Here is a 14,310-nt window from a genome sequence, read left to right on the forward strand (position 1 = left end):
CTGTGAGGGGGTGAGGTGATGGGTGAGGGGGTTGGGCGGGTTGTGGGGGGTGCAGGGTAAGGGAGTTGGGGGGCTGTGGGGGATACAGGGTGTGAGGTGATGGGGGAGGGGGCTGTGGGGGGAGGGGGTTGCAAGTTGTGGGGTGACTGGTTGGGGGGCTGTGGGGTGAGGGAGTTGGGCTGTGGGGGATATGGGGTGTGAGGTGATGGGTGAGGGAGTTGGGGGGCTGTGGGGGGAGGGGATTGTGGGGTGAGGGAGTTGGGGGGCTGTGGGGGGAGAGGGGTACAGGGTGTGGGGTGATGGGTTGGGGGGCTGTGGGAGGTACGGGGTCTAAGGTGAGGGGTGAAGGGGTTGAGGGTCTGTGGGGGGTGCGGGCTGTGGGGGGAGGGGGTTGGGGGACTGTAAGGGGGTACGGGGTGTGAGGTGATGGGTGAGGGGGCGGTGGGGTGATGGGTTGGGGGGCTGTGAGTGGGTACAAGGGGAGGGGGTTGGGGGCTGTGAGGGGTACGGGGTGTGAGGTGACAGGTTGGAGGGCTCTGGGGGATATGGGGTGTGAGGTGATGGGTGAAGGGGTTGGGGGTCTGTGGGGGGAGGGAGTTGGGAGGCTGTGGGGGGTACGGGCAGTGGGGTGACGGGTTGGGGGCGGTGGGGGAGGGGGTTGGGGGCTGTGAGGTGGTACGGGGTGTGAGGTGATGGGTGAGGGGGCTGTGGGGGGAGGGGTTGCGGGTTGTGGGGTGAGGGAGTTGGGGGGCAGTAGGGGGTACTGGGTGTGAGGTGATGGGTGAGGGAGTTGGGGGCTGTGGGGTGAGGGAGTTGCGGAGTGACGGGTTGGGGGTCTGCGGGGTGAGAGGGGTACAGGGTGTGGGGTGATGGGTTGCGGGGCTGTGGGGGGTACAGGGTGTGAGGTGATGGGTGAAGGGGTTGGGGGTCTGTGGGTGGTGCGGGCTGTGGGGGAGGGAGGTTGGGGGGCTGTGAGGGGTACGGGTTGGGGGGCTGCGGGGAGAGAGGGGTACGGGGTGTGAGGTGACGGGGAGGGGGCTGTGGGGTGAGGGGTACGGGGTGTGAGGTGACGGGTTGGGGGTGTGGGGGGTACAGGGTGCGGGGTGATGGGTTGGGGAGTGGTGGGGGGTACGGGGTGTGAGGTGACGGGTGAGGGGGCTGCGGGGTGATAGGTTAGGGGGCTGTGAGGTGGTACGAGGGGAGGGGGTTGAGGGCTGTGGGGTTGGGGGGCTGTGTGGGGTACGCAGTCTGAGGTGACGGGTTGGGGGGCTGCGGAGTGACAGGTTGGGGCACTGTGGGGGGTACAGGGTGTGAGGTGACGGGCTGGGGGGCTGCGGGGTGACGGGTTTGGGGGCTGTGGCAGGTACGGGGTGAGGTGAGGGGTTGGGGGGCTGCAGGGTGAGGGGTTGGAGGGCTGGCGGGGTACAGGATGTGAGGTGATGGGTTGGGGGGTGGTGGGGTGAGGAGTTGGGGGGCTGTGGGGGATACGGGGTGTCAGGTGATGGGTTGGGGGTGTGAGGTGATGAGTTTGGGGTGGCAAGGTGAGGGGTTGGGGGGGCTGTGGGGGTACGGGGTGTGGGGTGACAGGTGGAGGTACGGGGTGTGAGGTGACGGGTTGGGGGGTGATGGGGGAGGGGGCTGTGAGGGAGGGGGTTGGGGGGCTGTGAGGGGTATGGGGTGTGAGGTGACGGGTTGCGGGTCTGCGGGGTGAGAGGGGTACGGGGTGTGAGGTGACAGGTTGTGGGGGGAGGGGTTGAGGGTGTGGGGGGTATGGGGTGATGGGTTGGGGGGCAGTGGGGGGTATGGGGTCTGAGGTGACGGGTTGGGGGGCTGCGGAGTGACAGGTTGGGGCACTGTGGGGGGTACAGGGTGTGAGGTGACGGGCTGGGGGGCTGCGGGGTGACGGGTTTGGGGGCTGTGGGGGGTACGGGGTGTGAGGTGAGGGGTTGGGGGGCTGCAGGGTGAGGGGTTGAGGGGCTGGCGGGGTACGGGATGTGAGGTGATGGGTTGGGGGTTGTGGGGGGTACGGGGTGTGAGGTGACGGGTTGGGGGGCTGCGGGGTGACGGGGTGACAGGTTGGGGGGCTATGGGGGGTACGGGGTGTGAGGTGACGGGTTGGGGCTGCGGGGTGAGGGGTTGGGAGGCTGTGGGGGGTACGGGGTGTGAGGTGACGGGTTGGGGAGTGTGAGGTGACGGGTTTGGGGTGGCGGGGTGAGGGGTTGGGGGGTGTGAGGTGACGGGTTTGGGGCAGCGGGGTGAGGGGTTGGGGGGCTGTGGGGGGTACGGGGTGCGAGGTGACGGGTTGGGGGCAGTGGTTTGGGGGGTTGGGGGGTACGGGGTGTGAGGTGACGGGTTGGGGGGCTGTGGGGTGAGGGAGTTGGGGGGCTATGTAGGGTATGGGGTGTGAGGTGATGGGTGAGGGGGCGGTGGGGTGATGGGTTGGGGGGCTGTGAGGGGGTACAAGGGGAGGGGGTTGGGGGCTGTGAGGGGTACGGAGTGTGGGGTGAGGGGTTGGGGGGCGGTGGGAGGGTACGGGGTGTGAGGTGACGGGTTGGGGTGTGGGCGGTACGGGGTTTGAGGTGATGGGGGAGGGGGTTGGGGGGCGGTGGGGGTACGGGGTGTGAGGTGACGGGTTGGGGGGTGGTGGGGTGAGGGGTTGGGGTGGGGGCGGTACGGGGTGTGAGGTGATGGGGGAGGGGGTTGGGGGGCGGGGGGGTACGGGGTGTGAGGTGACGGGTTGGGGGGCGGTGGGGTGAGGGGTTGGGGGGCGGTGGGGTACGGGGTGTGAGGTGATGGGGGAGGGGGTTGGGGGGCGGGGGGGGTACGGGGTGTGAGGTGAGGGGTTGGGGGGCGGGGGGGTACGGGGTGTGAGGTGACGGGTTGGGGCTGCGGGGTGAGGGGTTGGGATGGGGGCGGTATGGGGTGTGAGGTGATGGGGGAGGGGGTTGGGGGGCGGTGGGGTGAGGGGTTGGGGGGCGGGGGGGGTACGGGGTGTGAGGTGATGGGGGAGGGGGTTGGGGGGCGGTGGGGGGTACGGGGTGTGAGGTGACGGGTTGGGGGGCGGTGGGGTGAGGGGTTGGGGTGGGGGCGGTACGGGGTGTGAGGTGATGGGGGAGGGGGTTGGGGGGCGGGGGGGTACGGGGTGTGAGGTGACGGGTTGGGGGGCGGTGGGGTGAGGGGTTGGGGTGGGGGCGGTACGGGGTGTGAGGTGATGGGGGAGGGGGTTGGGGGGCGGGGGGTACGGAGTGTGAGGTGACGGGTTGGGGGACGGGGGGTACGGGGTGTGAGGTGATGGGGGAGGGGGTTGGGGGGCGGTGGGGGGGTACGGGGTGTGGGGTGAGGGGTTGGGGGGCGGTGGGGTGAGGGGTTGGGGTGGGGGGCAGGGGGGTACGGGGTGTGAGGTGATGGGGGAGGGGGTTGGGGGGGTACGGGGTGTGAGGTGACGGGTTGGGGGTGAGGGGTTGGGTTGGGGGGGTACGGGGTGTGAGGTGACGGGTTGGGGGTGAGGGGTTGGGGTGGGGGCGGTACGGGGTGTGAGGTGATGGGGGAGGGGGTTGGGGGGCGGTGGGGGGTACGGGGTGTGAGGTGACGGGTTGGGGGGCGGTGGGGTGAGGGGTTGGGGTGGGGGCGGTACGGGGTGTGAGGTGATGGGGTTGGGGTACGGGGGGGTACGGGGTGTGAGGTGATGGGGGAGGGGGTTGGGGGGCGGTGGGGGGTACGGGGTGTGGGGTGACGGGTGGGGGGTGTGAGGGGTTGGGGTGGGGGCGGTACGGGGTGTGAGGTGATGGGGGAGGGGGTTGGGGGGCGGGGGGGTACGGGGTGTGAGGTGACGGGTTGGGGGGCGGGGGGGTGAGGGGTTGGGGGACGGGGCGGTACGGGGTGTGAGGTGACGGGTGGGGGGTGTGAGGGGTTGGGGTGGGGGCAGTACGGGGTGTGAGGTGATGGGGGAGGGGGTTGGGGGGCGGTGGGGGGGTACGGGGTGTGAGGTGACGGGTTGGGGTGGGGGGGTACGGGGTGTGAGGTGATGGGGGAGGGGGTTGGGGGGCGGGGGGGTACGGGGTGTGAGGTGACGGGTTGGGGCTGCGGGGTGAGGGGTTGGGGTGGGGGGGTACGGGGTGTGAGGTGATGGGGGAGGGGGTTGGGGGGCGGGGGGGTACGGGGTGTGAGGTGACGGGTTGGGGGGCGGTGGGGTGAGGGGTTGGGGTGGGGGCGGTACGGGGTGTGAGGTGATGGGGGAGGGGGTTGGGGGGCGGGGGGGTGTGGGGTGACGGGTTGGGGGGCGGGGGGGTGAGGGGTTCGGGGGCTGCGGGGGGCGGGGGCGCCGGCGGGGGGCGAAGGGCGCCGCAGGGCCGGCGGGGGGCGCTGCGGCGGGAGGCCGGCGGGGGCCCGCTCCCTTGGCGGCGGGGCCGGGGCGCGGGGGGCGGAGCGGACACGTCCCCGTAGCGAGCGCGGGCGGGTGGCGGCCGCGGCTCGGCGCGGCGGGGCCTGGCGGCGCCATGAAGGCGTGCGAGTACCGGCAGATCCCCCCGGGCGCCCCCGCCGCGCCCCCGGGCCCGCCGCCCCCCGCCCCGGAGCCGCCGGCGCGCGCCCCGCGCCGCAAGTGGGAGGCGTTCCCGGGCCGCAACCGCTTCTACTGCGGCGGGCGCCTCATGCTGGCGCGGCACAGCGGCGTCTTCGCCCTCACGCTGGGGCTGATCCTGGCCACCAGCGGCCTCTTCTTCGCCTTCGAGTGAGTCTGGGGCCCGCCGCCCCCTCATGCCCCGCAGCCCGCCTCTGCCCGGGCCCCCCGCACCCCGCTTCTGACCCGGGGCTCCCCCCCTACTCCCGCAGCCCGCTTCTGCCCCGGGCCGACACCCCCGGCATCTGCCCGGGGGCCCCCCCGTCCCCTACCCCGCAACCCGCTTCTGCCCCGGGCTGCCACCCTCGCTTCTGCCCGGGCCCCCCACCCCCGCAGCCCGCCTCTGCCCGGGGGCCGCCCCTAACCCCGAACCGGCCTCTGCTGGGGCCCCCCGCCCCCTTATCCCCTACACCGCAACCCCTTCTGACCCGGGCCCCCCCGTTCCCCCGCAACCCGCTTCTGCCCCGGGTTGCCACCCTCGCTTCTGCCCGTGGCCCCCCGCAGCCCGCCTCTGCCCGGAGGCCGCCCCTAACCCCGAACCGGCCTCTGCTCGGGCCCCCCGCCCCCTTATCTCTTACCCCCGCAACCCGCTTCTGTCCCGGGCTGACACCCACTGCTTCTGCCCGGGGGCCCCCCGTCCCCTACCCCCGCAACCCGCTTCTGTCCCGGGCTGACACCCACCGCTTCTGCCCGGGGGCCCCCCCGTCCCCTACCCCCGCAACCTGCTTCTGTCCTGGGCTGCCCCTAACCCCAAACTGGCCTCTGCTCGGGCCCCCCGCCCCCTTATCCCCTACACCTGCATCCCGCCCTCTGCCTGGGGCCCCCTGCCTGTGGGGCCCTGACCACCCCTCACCAGCCCCCAAACCACCCCATCATTCCCTGTCCCCCCCAATGCACTGCTTGGGGCCCCTGCCTCCCCAACCTGTCCCCTGCATCTGCCTGGGAACCTAGCTCCCAAACCACCTCATCACCCCTTGCCCTTCAAATGGATTGCCAGGGGACCCTGTCTCCCCAACTATCCCATTATCCTCCGCCTCCCAACCCCCCCGCCTATGAGCCCTAGCTACTAAACCTGTCCTCTGCCCTGGTCCATCACCCCACTGGCCCGGGATCCTGCTCCCCAATCACCCCTCCACTCCTTGCCCAGACACCCTGGCTCAGCCAGCGAACCACCCCCTGCCCAAAGGTCCCTGGCCCCCAGTCACACCCTGCCTGAGCAGGGGAAGCTCTGCATCACTAGCTCTCTTATCCCCCTCAAATAATTCTCTGCCTGGGCATGGGGAGCTCTGGAGTCCCCAACATCCTTCTACAACCTGACCCCCCATCATCTCTTGTCAATGGAGGGGGTTCTGTGGGTTGCTAACCCACTCATTGTCTCCAGATCACTCCACTTTCTGGAGAGGGGAAGCTCTAGGAACCTCTCACTCCACTTATTCCCTTTGTCTGAGGAGGGGGAACCCTGGTGTCCCCAGCCCGCTTTCCATTGTCCCCAAGTCCTTTCCTGTCTGGGGTGGGAGAGCTTTATTACAATTGGAATTTTGATTTAAATTAAATACAGGTTTAGTTTTAAATAATACACTTTTTAAATCAAATTAAAAATTGTTAGCCTATGTTAAGGCCTAAATTTATCATAATCTATTAACATAATTTAAAAATTAAATAAAAAAATTTAGTACATGTCTTCTGCCAACTTCTAAAGAAAGTTCCACCAGTTCATGGGGTAAGTCGCTGTGTAAGCACCTGGAATCAGGGTTTGTTGAAGTGTTAAATCAGCAGTAGCTTCTGCAGGTGCAGAGAGAATATTTTTATCATTTCGGTTTATTCATTTAGTTCAGTTCAATGACTAGTTCATTCACTGTTACAAAACCAACTGAGAGTTGAAGAAGCGGAAAAGCTTGTTTTCTTCTTCTCATCTATCAGTAAAAAAACTAGTTATGAGAGAGTTCTAACATCTTGAAGGACATGATATTAAAAACAATCAGTTCAGTTCACTAACTACAGATACTTCCGTTGTTTAATAAATGAGTTTTAAATGCAAAACATGTTTTGATAAACTTTTTTGTTATGTGTCCTGCACATTTAAGGTAGTTTTATTTCATACAAAAATTAAATGCTATTTTTGTGTATTTTAAATTGAATTTCCATCCAAACAGAGCTGGACACAAATCACAAGTAAAAAAAATTAACCATCATCTGGCAAATAATAAATGCATTATTCACCATTTTCTAACATAAAAATGTAAAAATTAAAAATCTGAATAAATGTAAGTTAAACTATATAATTTCTTAAATGTGTATTCTGCTAGTTGGTAAAAAGAAGCAGCAAATTTAGTGTTAAGGTTATATTTAGTTGTAAATCAACATGTTTTAAAGGTTACCAATCAATGAAACTCAACCTTCCTTTAGGAAAATATCTAAAAGGTATAAACATGATTAAAATTGATCATTTAAATCAAGGTTTTCTGCTTGCTGGTTTAAATCATGATTAAAATCGGGGATTTAAATCACTTTGACTTAAATCAGTCCACCCTGCTTCAGAGGCTATTCTGTCCCTCTGTAAAAAAGAAAGCACAGGGCTGCACTGCGTGGTGGAATTGGTTCTAGTCCAGTGGGGTTTTGTTGTTTGGTGGCTGTCTTGTTCTGAACAGCTGAATTTGGGAGTTGAAACAAAAGTTCTCTTAATCCCTTTGAACTGCCTCGTTGTATAGTGAGGCTGATTATTGTCCATGGACACCAGGAGTCGGACAGCTTGCGTGTCTGGGTTGGCGTCTGGGTGATTATCAGTGCTTATAATAGTAAAATCCCTTTTGCAGAGTGAGGAGTGGGAGCGGGACTGCAGCGCTGCATTATGTGAACAGCTGCGTGCCTTAGAAGTCTTTAACTGTCTTGCTGTGAGTGACTGAGGCTGCCCTCCCATTGTGCTCATGTGAGGGCAAACGTGGGCCCTTGTCTCCATGATGTGTAGTCACTAATGATGGGTTTCAGAGTAACAGCCGTGTTAGTCTGTATTCGCAAAAAGAAAAGGAGTACTTGTGGCACCTTAGAGACTAACCAATTTATTAGAGCATAAGCTTTCGTGAGCTACAGCTCACTTCATCAGATGCATATCGTGGAAACTGCAGCAGACTTTATATATACACAGAGAATATGAACCAATACCTCCTCCCACCCCACTGTCCTGCTGGTGGGGTGTGGGGGGGTGGAGGGTGAGAAAACCTGGATTTGTGCTGGAAATGGCCCACCTGATGATCACTTTAGATAAGCTATTACCAGCAGGACAGTGGGGTGGGAGGAGGTATTGGTTCATATTCTCTGTGTATATATAAAGTCTGCTGCAGTTTCCACGATATGCATCTGATGAAGTGAGCTGTAGCTCACGAAAGCTTATGCTCTAATAAATTGGTTAGTCTCTAAGGTGCCACAAGTACTCCTTTTCTTTTCACTAATGATGGCTCTCTGTACCTGTTCAAACAGAGTCATCTATTTGGAGGAGCATTGGCTCATGTTACAGCAGCATCTAATACAGAAATATGTCCCTTTTTAAACCCCTGGTGCAGCATGAAGGACACCCATGCCATATATAGATGGCAAATCTGAATAGAACTAGGGCCAGTTTCCCTTTCAGCTTCACACGTTGGGCCAAATGGAATCGCAGTAGTGCTGAATTTGACCCATTATCTGTACAGAAAGGTCCATAAAAGGCTCCCACATAACTCATTCAGCCTTGACACCTCACTGATGTCATTTTCTCAGAAGGTGAGACTTCCCAACGTGTCACTGATTTTTGAGATACGATTCTGTATCTCCAAAGAAATATAACTTTACCCTAAATGCACCCACTCTACCCACAATTGTGCTGTGTTACGACTGGCTGTTGCCTGCCACTCCAGAGGTGGCTGCATATCGGTGGTGCTGTGGGTATATAGTTTGTAAAGTACTGGGGGCTCTTTCCATTGAAAAGCACCCTAGAACTGTTCTTCCCCTGAATCCGCACACATCAATAAGGTACATACAGGACTCAGGCAGTGTGGTGGTTGTATGGAGACTGTTACATTCTAACCAGTCGTTCTCTTCAGTGTTGGGAAACAAAGTATGGTTTGTTCTTCAGATGGACTCCCTAGCTCTGAAACTTGGGTCCCATCTTCATGACAAAATCATCTGTGTTAGTTGGGGCTCCTAGGCGCTACTCCCATTCAAATAATAAACAGTAATCATTAGAGCAGCTGATTGAGGTGCTTGTGGGTGAATGCCGGGAATGTAAAAAACTTGTTTGTCTAATTATTTACAGCTGCCCCTTCCTTGCCAGTCACCTGACCCTGGCCATTCCCATCATCGGGGGTGTCCTGTTCTTCTTTGTCATCAGCTGTCTGCTGCAGACAAGCTTCAGAGACCCAGGTATCCTGCCCAGAGCCACCCCCAGTGAGGCTGCAGACCTGGAGAAACGGATTGGTGAGCCTTTCTCTCATGCATTTACTGTGGACTGTGCATGCACATGTATTAGAAAAAGCCAATTCTTCAAAGGCACATGGGGGTCCCTCTCTTGGGTCTTGGCACCCTAGCAGTAGATGGGGAAGGTTTTGATCGGAGATGGCATTTGGAGTAGAGTCTAAGGACAGACACTTGTGTCCAATTGACGGTATCTCAGAGGGCAAAAAATGTAAAGAGCAGGTGGTGATAGGAGGGGACTATCTGACCTGTCTAGTGCTAGCAAGCTGAGTCCCAAGATTGAGTATCTTCAGAGATGTAGAATTAGAAGTAATTTATTCTTCTGTTTAAAACTGTGATTCCCAAACTCTTTTGGTCAACAGTACCAATTTCCCAGACAAAGTACTGTACCAAACGCTACAGTCGACTCTATGTGCTCTTCCTGCCATGGAGCTCAGCTTGCTTCTTGCTTCCCATGAGCGGCGTATGTAGTAGAATACAGTGTGCACAGCTGCTAACTACCCACTCTCTGATTCCCCATTTGACTGCCCCTCTGGCCCAGCACAGAGGTTAATTGAGAGAGAGCCTGGAGTACCAGATACCTCAGCCTGAAGTATCATTATGGGAAATCCTCAGTTCAGAGTGACTGCGTACCGTGCTCTTAAATACTGTGCTATTACTCTCATCCTAGAGTGTGGAGTAGAGAGAGGTGTGCTGGTTCAGACAGCAGTTGAAGCACAGGGCTGGGATTGGGGGAGCCCTGATTTCTAGCCCTGGTTATGAAACTTACTCTCTGAGCCTTTGGGGAAGTCAGTTCACCACTGCTTCAGTTTCCCCATCTGTAAAATGGATATAATACCAACTTCCCTTCTTCTCAGGGCTTCTATGAGGATTAATTAGATGATGTTTGTGAAGCTGTGGCATTCTATGTAAGTGCTAAGAATTTATGCTTATTTCGTTAAACAGCAGGAGATATGATAGTACAGGTGTTTTTTCACCAGGGTTGGTAGGCCTAATCGTAGTGTGTGTTGAGTAAGCTCTTCAAGCCCCACTTAGGTTCTGGTAGATCAAATAAAAAGTCTTGATAGGAGCAGAGAGAAATAAAGCCCTTGTTTTGTTTCTGACTGTGATTGTCTCAATGGGTTTTGGTGACTAGAACTGGCACTGAGAAGAAGTTCTGGGTAACGCTGCTAATTGCAGGCCACATCCAGAGCATCTGAGACCAGTTCCCTTGGATTTTGTGACTGTGAAGCTTTGTCTGACATCTTTGGGGGCAAACGCTCATATGGGGTTGTTGGAAAGCCTGTCTTTTGAAGAAAATGGGGTGGGTGTGTTAGACACTACAGAGAACATCCCCATGTGTTACCCAAGTGCAAAGTATCTTGCTGCCCTGCTAGAGACGCCTGATAGCTTTTGTGGATTTCAGAGCAGCTTCTGATAAACCACAACAAATCTTCACTCATGTTAAAATGCAGACAATGGGGACTGATCCCAGATTATTTTGCCTAAAAAGGCATTTTAGACCCCTCTTCTCTGCTAGTTCTCAAAGGTTGCATGTCTCAGTTTGTTTTAATGCAATTGTAATAATGCTAGGTCAGCCCAGGTGTAATTGTGCCAAGGCTTGGGCGGAGGGGAGTCGGGGTGCTGTTCTATACAGACTGTGCTGTGTTTACATTGTGCTGATCAATAATATCAATGCACCTATACATAAAACTATAGGCTGGGGTTTTTAAAGCAACCTAAGAGAGTCAGGTGCACAATTCCCATTGAATTTTTCAATGGGAATTGGGTACTTAACTCTTTTAGGCTCCTTTGAAAATCCCAGCCTTAATATTAATGAAGCATATCATACAACTGAGTCCAGAGCCAACAGAAGACTCTACTCAGCACTCCCTCAATAGCAGCTGCTGCTAACTACCCACTCTTTGATTCCCCATTTGACTGTCCCTCTTTTATGAGTTCAGAAATAGGTGGCTGATCCCAGTAACTGACTTGTAGACTAGATACTGAGCCCCCATCTTCATACCGTGTTGCCAAACGAATAGCCAAAATAGTTGAGTCAGAGTGCCCAGCATAAAGTCCTATTACAATTTATTAATGAATTTGAAACAGTCCTCATATCCACATCCAGTGGAATCTTCCTCTTGATTGAAACTGACTTAAAATCTCTAGTTAGAGCTTGTATTTACAGGGGCATCTATTCTGCAGATCGTGAATTTAGGGTAATGAATTTGGGAATTAATGTTTTAGGGGCTAGGATTTGTCATTAGCCCAGTAGGACTCCTGTATTCACAGCTCTTATAAGAGGACAAGCATTGATGTGATGTAATGTATGTTTGTGTTTTTATGATGGCTGTATGATGGTAAGTGTGTGTGTGTGCAGAATATATGGCCTGCTTTTTGTAGTGTGTTACCCATAGTAACAAATGCTCTAGCAAAGCTACTGTGAGACTTCTGGAGTCTGTCACTGCTGGAAATGATCAGAGAAATATAATTTCTCTGTATCTGCCCAGACAACCATTTTGTGGGTGGTTTTTAAAACTAGCTAGCTGTCTTCTTCACTTTCTGTTTCAAAATCCCCTGAAGTAGTTAGTCGGTTAGCCCACTGCAGGGGCTACCTGTCATGTCAGCTATTGCTCTTAATACAATCCATTCATTTTCTTCTTAACATGCTTGACTGTGTCAAATCAGGTTTTCGAAGCCCTCATAAAAGGGTGTGTGGTGCCCTCCCTGTTGTGATATCAAAGGGCTTATTTTTTTAAAAAAGTGATATGCATGAATGTCGAAAGCCATTCTTCCCACCACTGCACCCATCCAGGTCAGCACACTCTGGCTACATGCACAAGTGTATCTTGCAGTGTCCTGAAAAATCTCCAACCATGGCCTTGGAGGAAGTAAATTCCATTTGTGCTACTAGTATGTATCAAACTTCAATGGAATCTGTCTGAAACAGTCAAGAGATCACCCCTCCATCTTGCCCACAATTCTACTGCTAAGCCTACTGTGCCCCTAAGCCACCCTGTCCATAGGCGGTGGGTGAACCTCCCCTTCAGGAAGGCTAGCTCCCTGGCCACTCCCCTTCTGCCTGAGGCCCTGCGAGCCGGAGCCCTGAGCGACCCCCACCCCCAGCGGCCCAGAGCCAAGAGCTGCCCCTGTTCCTTCCCTCCTTCCCCCACGGCCAGCTGGCCGACCCCGGGCCAGCCTGAGCCGCCCCAGCCCCTGGCTGCAAGCCTGAGCTCCAGGCCACCTGCTGGAGCTGAGCCCCTGCTGGCTTCAGGGGACATGGGGAGCAAGGACAGGGCTTCCCATGACGATGCCCCACAAAGGCTACTGCTCCTTAACTGTAGCTGTGCTGCTGGTGCACAGAACGGTTGTAGAAGAATCACACGTGTGTTAACAGCTTGTTACTTCCTTTGGTTGAGAACTGTTAGAGAGGAGCTTTGCTTCCTCCTTCTGTGTTCTAGAGATGTGTTAATGTTAGCAGGTGTGTTAGAGTGCTGCTTTAATGCTTACTATGTATATAGTGCCTCTGATTTTCAAAGTGTGACTGATGTTAATTCCTTTCAGCAGCCCTGCAAGGGTCATCCCTGTTGAACAGAAGGGGAAATTGTGGCACAAAGATTAAATAACACTCTGAGTAATGGACAGAGTTGAGATTAGAGCTCTGGGGGTCCTGGCTTCCCATCTTGATCTCAGTCCCCTCCATCACGCTGCCTCTCCAGTGTTCAGCTTGGATATGTATGAGCACCGCACAGTTGCATACCAGCCAGAGCTGTGCCATGCAAGAGGGGAGCAAGGCCCCAGTGGCTGGGGTGCCATGTGGAATGGGCCTGTGTGAGTCTGACTCTCCCCACTTCACTCTCACTCCACAGATAGCATGGGCACCTCCACCTACCGCCCGCCCGCCCGGACAATGGAAGTGGTTATAAACAAATACGTGGTGAAATTAAAGTACTGCTATACCTGCAAAATGTTCCGACCCCCCCGGACCTCTCACTGCAGTGTTTGTGATAACTGTGTAGGTAAGTCCAAGGGGTTCAGGAGCAGGTGAAATCTGCATAGATAAATGGGGTTCTAGTTTAAGCTCTTGAGCAAAAACCTTTCTGCTTCACCATAAAGGGCTTGAAAACTAAATAACAAACTTGTGATAAAATAATCTCTCTCCCTTCTCCCCACTTCAAACAAATGACAGATATGTACTGTGCCAACAGTGGCCTGTGGGCCAGGACACAGCAGGTGCTGTGCTCTACTGCCCTCTCCAACAGTACGAGGTAGGATTGTACAGGTGAAACGCAGCATATCTCCTATTTAAACCTACCGCCAAGCATCTGGGTATGAAATAAAGCTGCAGGATCTCTGTTCCCTTGGCCACTCTGTGTTGCAGTCATGGCGAATGTGAAGCAGAGGGGCCAGCATATGTTCTATCTTAGCCCTTCTGCCCCATGGCACCTGGTGCTAGATGGGAGGGAGAGCTGGAGGCTGAATGAAGGAGTGAAAAAAAGGGTTGGATACAGCCAAACTGGCAGATGTGAGAGGGACTGGCATGCAGCAGGAGATATTGGTGTGGCAGTGAGATTCCTGCATAGTCTAGAGTCTCTGGAGGAGCAGTTTAAAAAGCTGTCAGTCTGGTGTGACGTGTGGGCAGGATGGTGGAGTATAGGTGAATGGCAGGTCCACTGAGCACACTGTTACTTTATTAATGGTCATTAATTAATTCATTCATTAACCTATGGGTGCAACCTTCTGTTCAAATCAGCATGTTGCACTAACAGTTGTGGATGCTGGGGCAGCTTGGAGACAGATGAAATTACTGATCTGAGAACTACCACAAAATTCAAGGTCACCTTTCTAAAGAAGACAGCTCAAAGACAGGGAGTTTGAGGCACTATTGAATGGCTTTCAAGGATGAGGCTTGACATCAGCGAGTGTCACTTGGTGGCACAGGATGCAGCCCCACCCAGCTTTGTCAGGCCTGAGCATTACTTGAATGGGAGACCTCCAGGATGCTTCAGGTTTTAGTAGCTGGCATTCTTCCTTCTGAACCAAAGCCTCACCGTAGTATTACGCAGTGCTGGGCTGCTAGAGTTACAGTTTTGTGGGTGAAACCTAAGTTGGAGGTCCTGGCCGCTTGTGGTTATAAAAGATGGCTTGGTCCTTTTTTTTTTGCTAGCGTAGGAGTGTTAACCCATGTGTCTTGGCAAAATTTCCATGTGGGTAATTTCATTCTGCCATCCTAAATTCCCCCTGCGGTTTCAACTGGATAGGAT

The 14,310-nt window shown here is 55.8% G+C and overlaps 1 protein-coding gene across 7 annotated transcripts in view; it reads left to right on the top strand.

Annotated features, from left to right (window-relative positions):
- Positions 1 to 4,431: 4,431 nt before the first annotated feature.
- The window catches only part of ZDHHC18 (zDHHC palmitoyltransferase 18), a gene marked incomplete at its 3' end in the record, with an annotated part of 51,921 nt that continues 42,042 nt past the window's right edge, over positions 4,432 to 14,310 (top strand). For 3 of the 7 annotated variants that reach the window (XR_014714513.1, XM_084652305.1, XM_084652304.1), the window contains exons 1-3: positions 4,436 to 4,729; positions 8,907 to 9,067; positions 12,916 to 13,065. Coding sequence is in view for 6 of the 7 variants with exons in the window: in XM_084652305.1 (XP_084508431.1) it covers positions 4,497 to 4,729; positions 8,907 to 9,067; positions 12,916 to 13,065 (544 nt within the window). Of the gene's footprint in view, positions 4,730 to 8,906; positions 9,068 to 12,915; positions 13,066 to 14,310 lie in introns of all 7 variants that reach the window. The other 4 variants (XM_084652302.1, XM_084652303.1, XM_084652306.1 and 1 more) reach the window with 4 other exon arrangements.

The sequence above is a fragment of the Lepidochelys olivacea genome (assembly GCF_965140295.1).
Source record: "Lepidochelys olivacea isolate rLepOli2 genome assembly, chromosome: 19".
NCBI lineage: Eukaryota > Metazoa > Chordata > Testudines > Cheloniidae > Lepidochelys > Lepidochelys olivacea.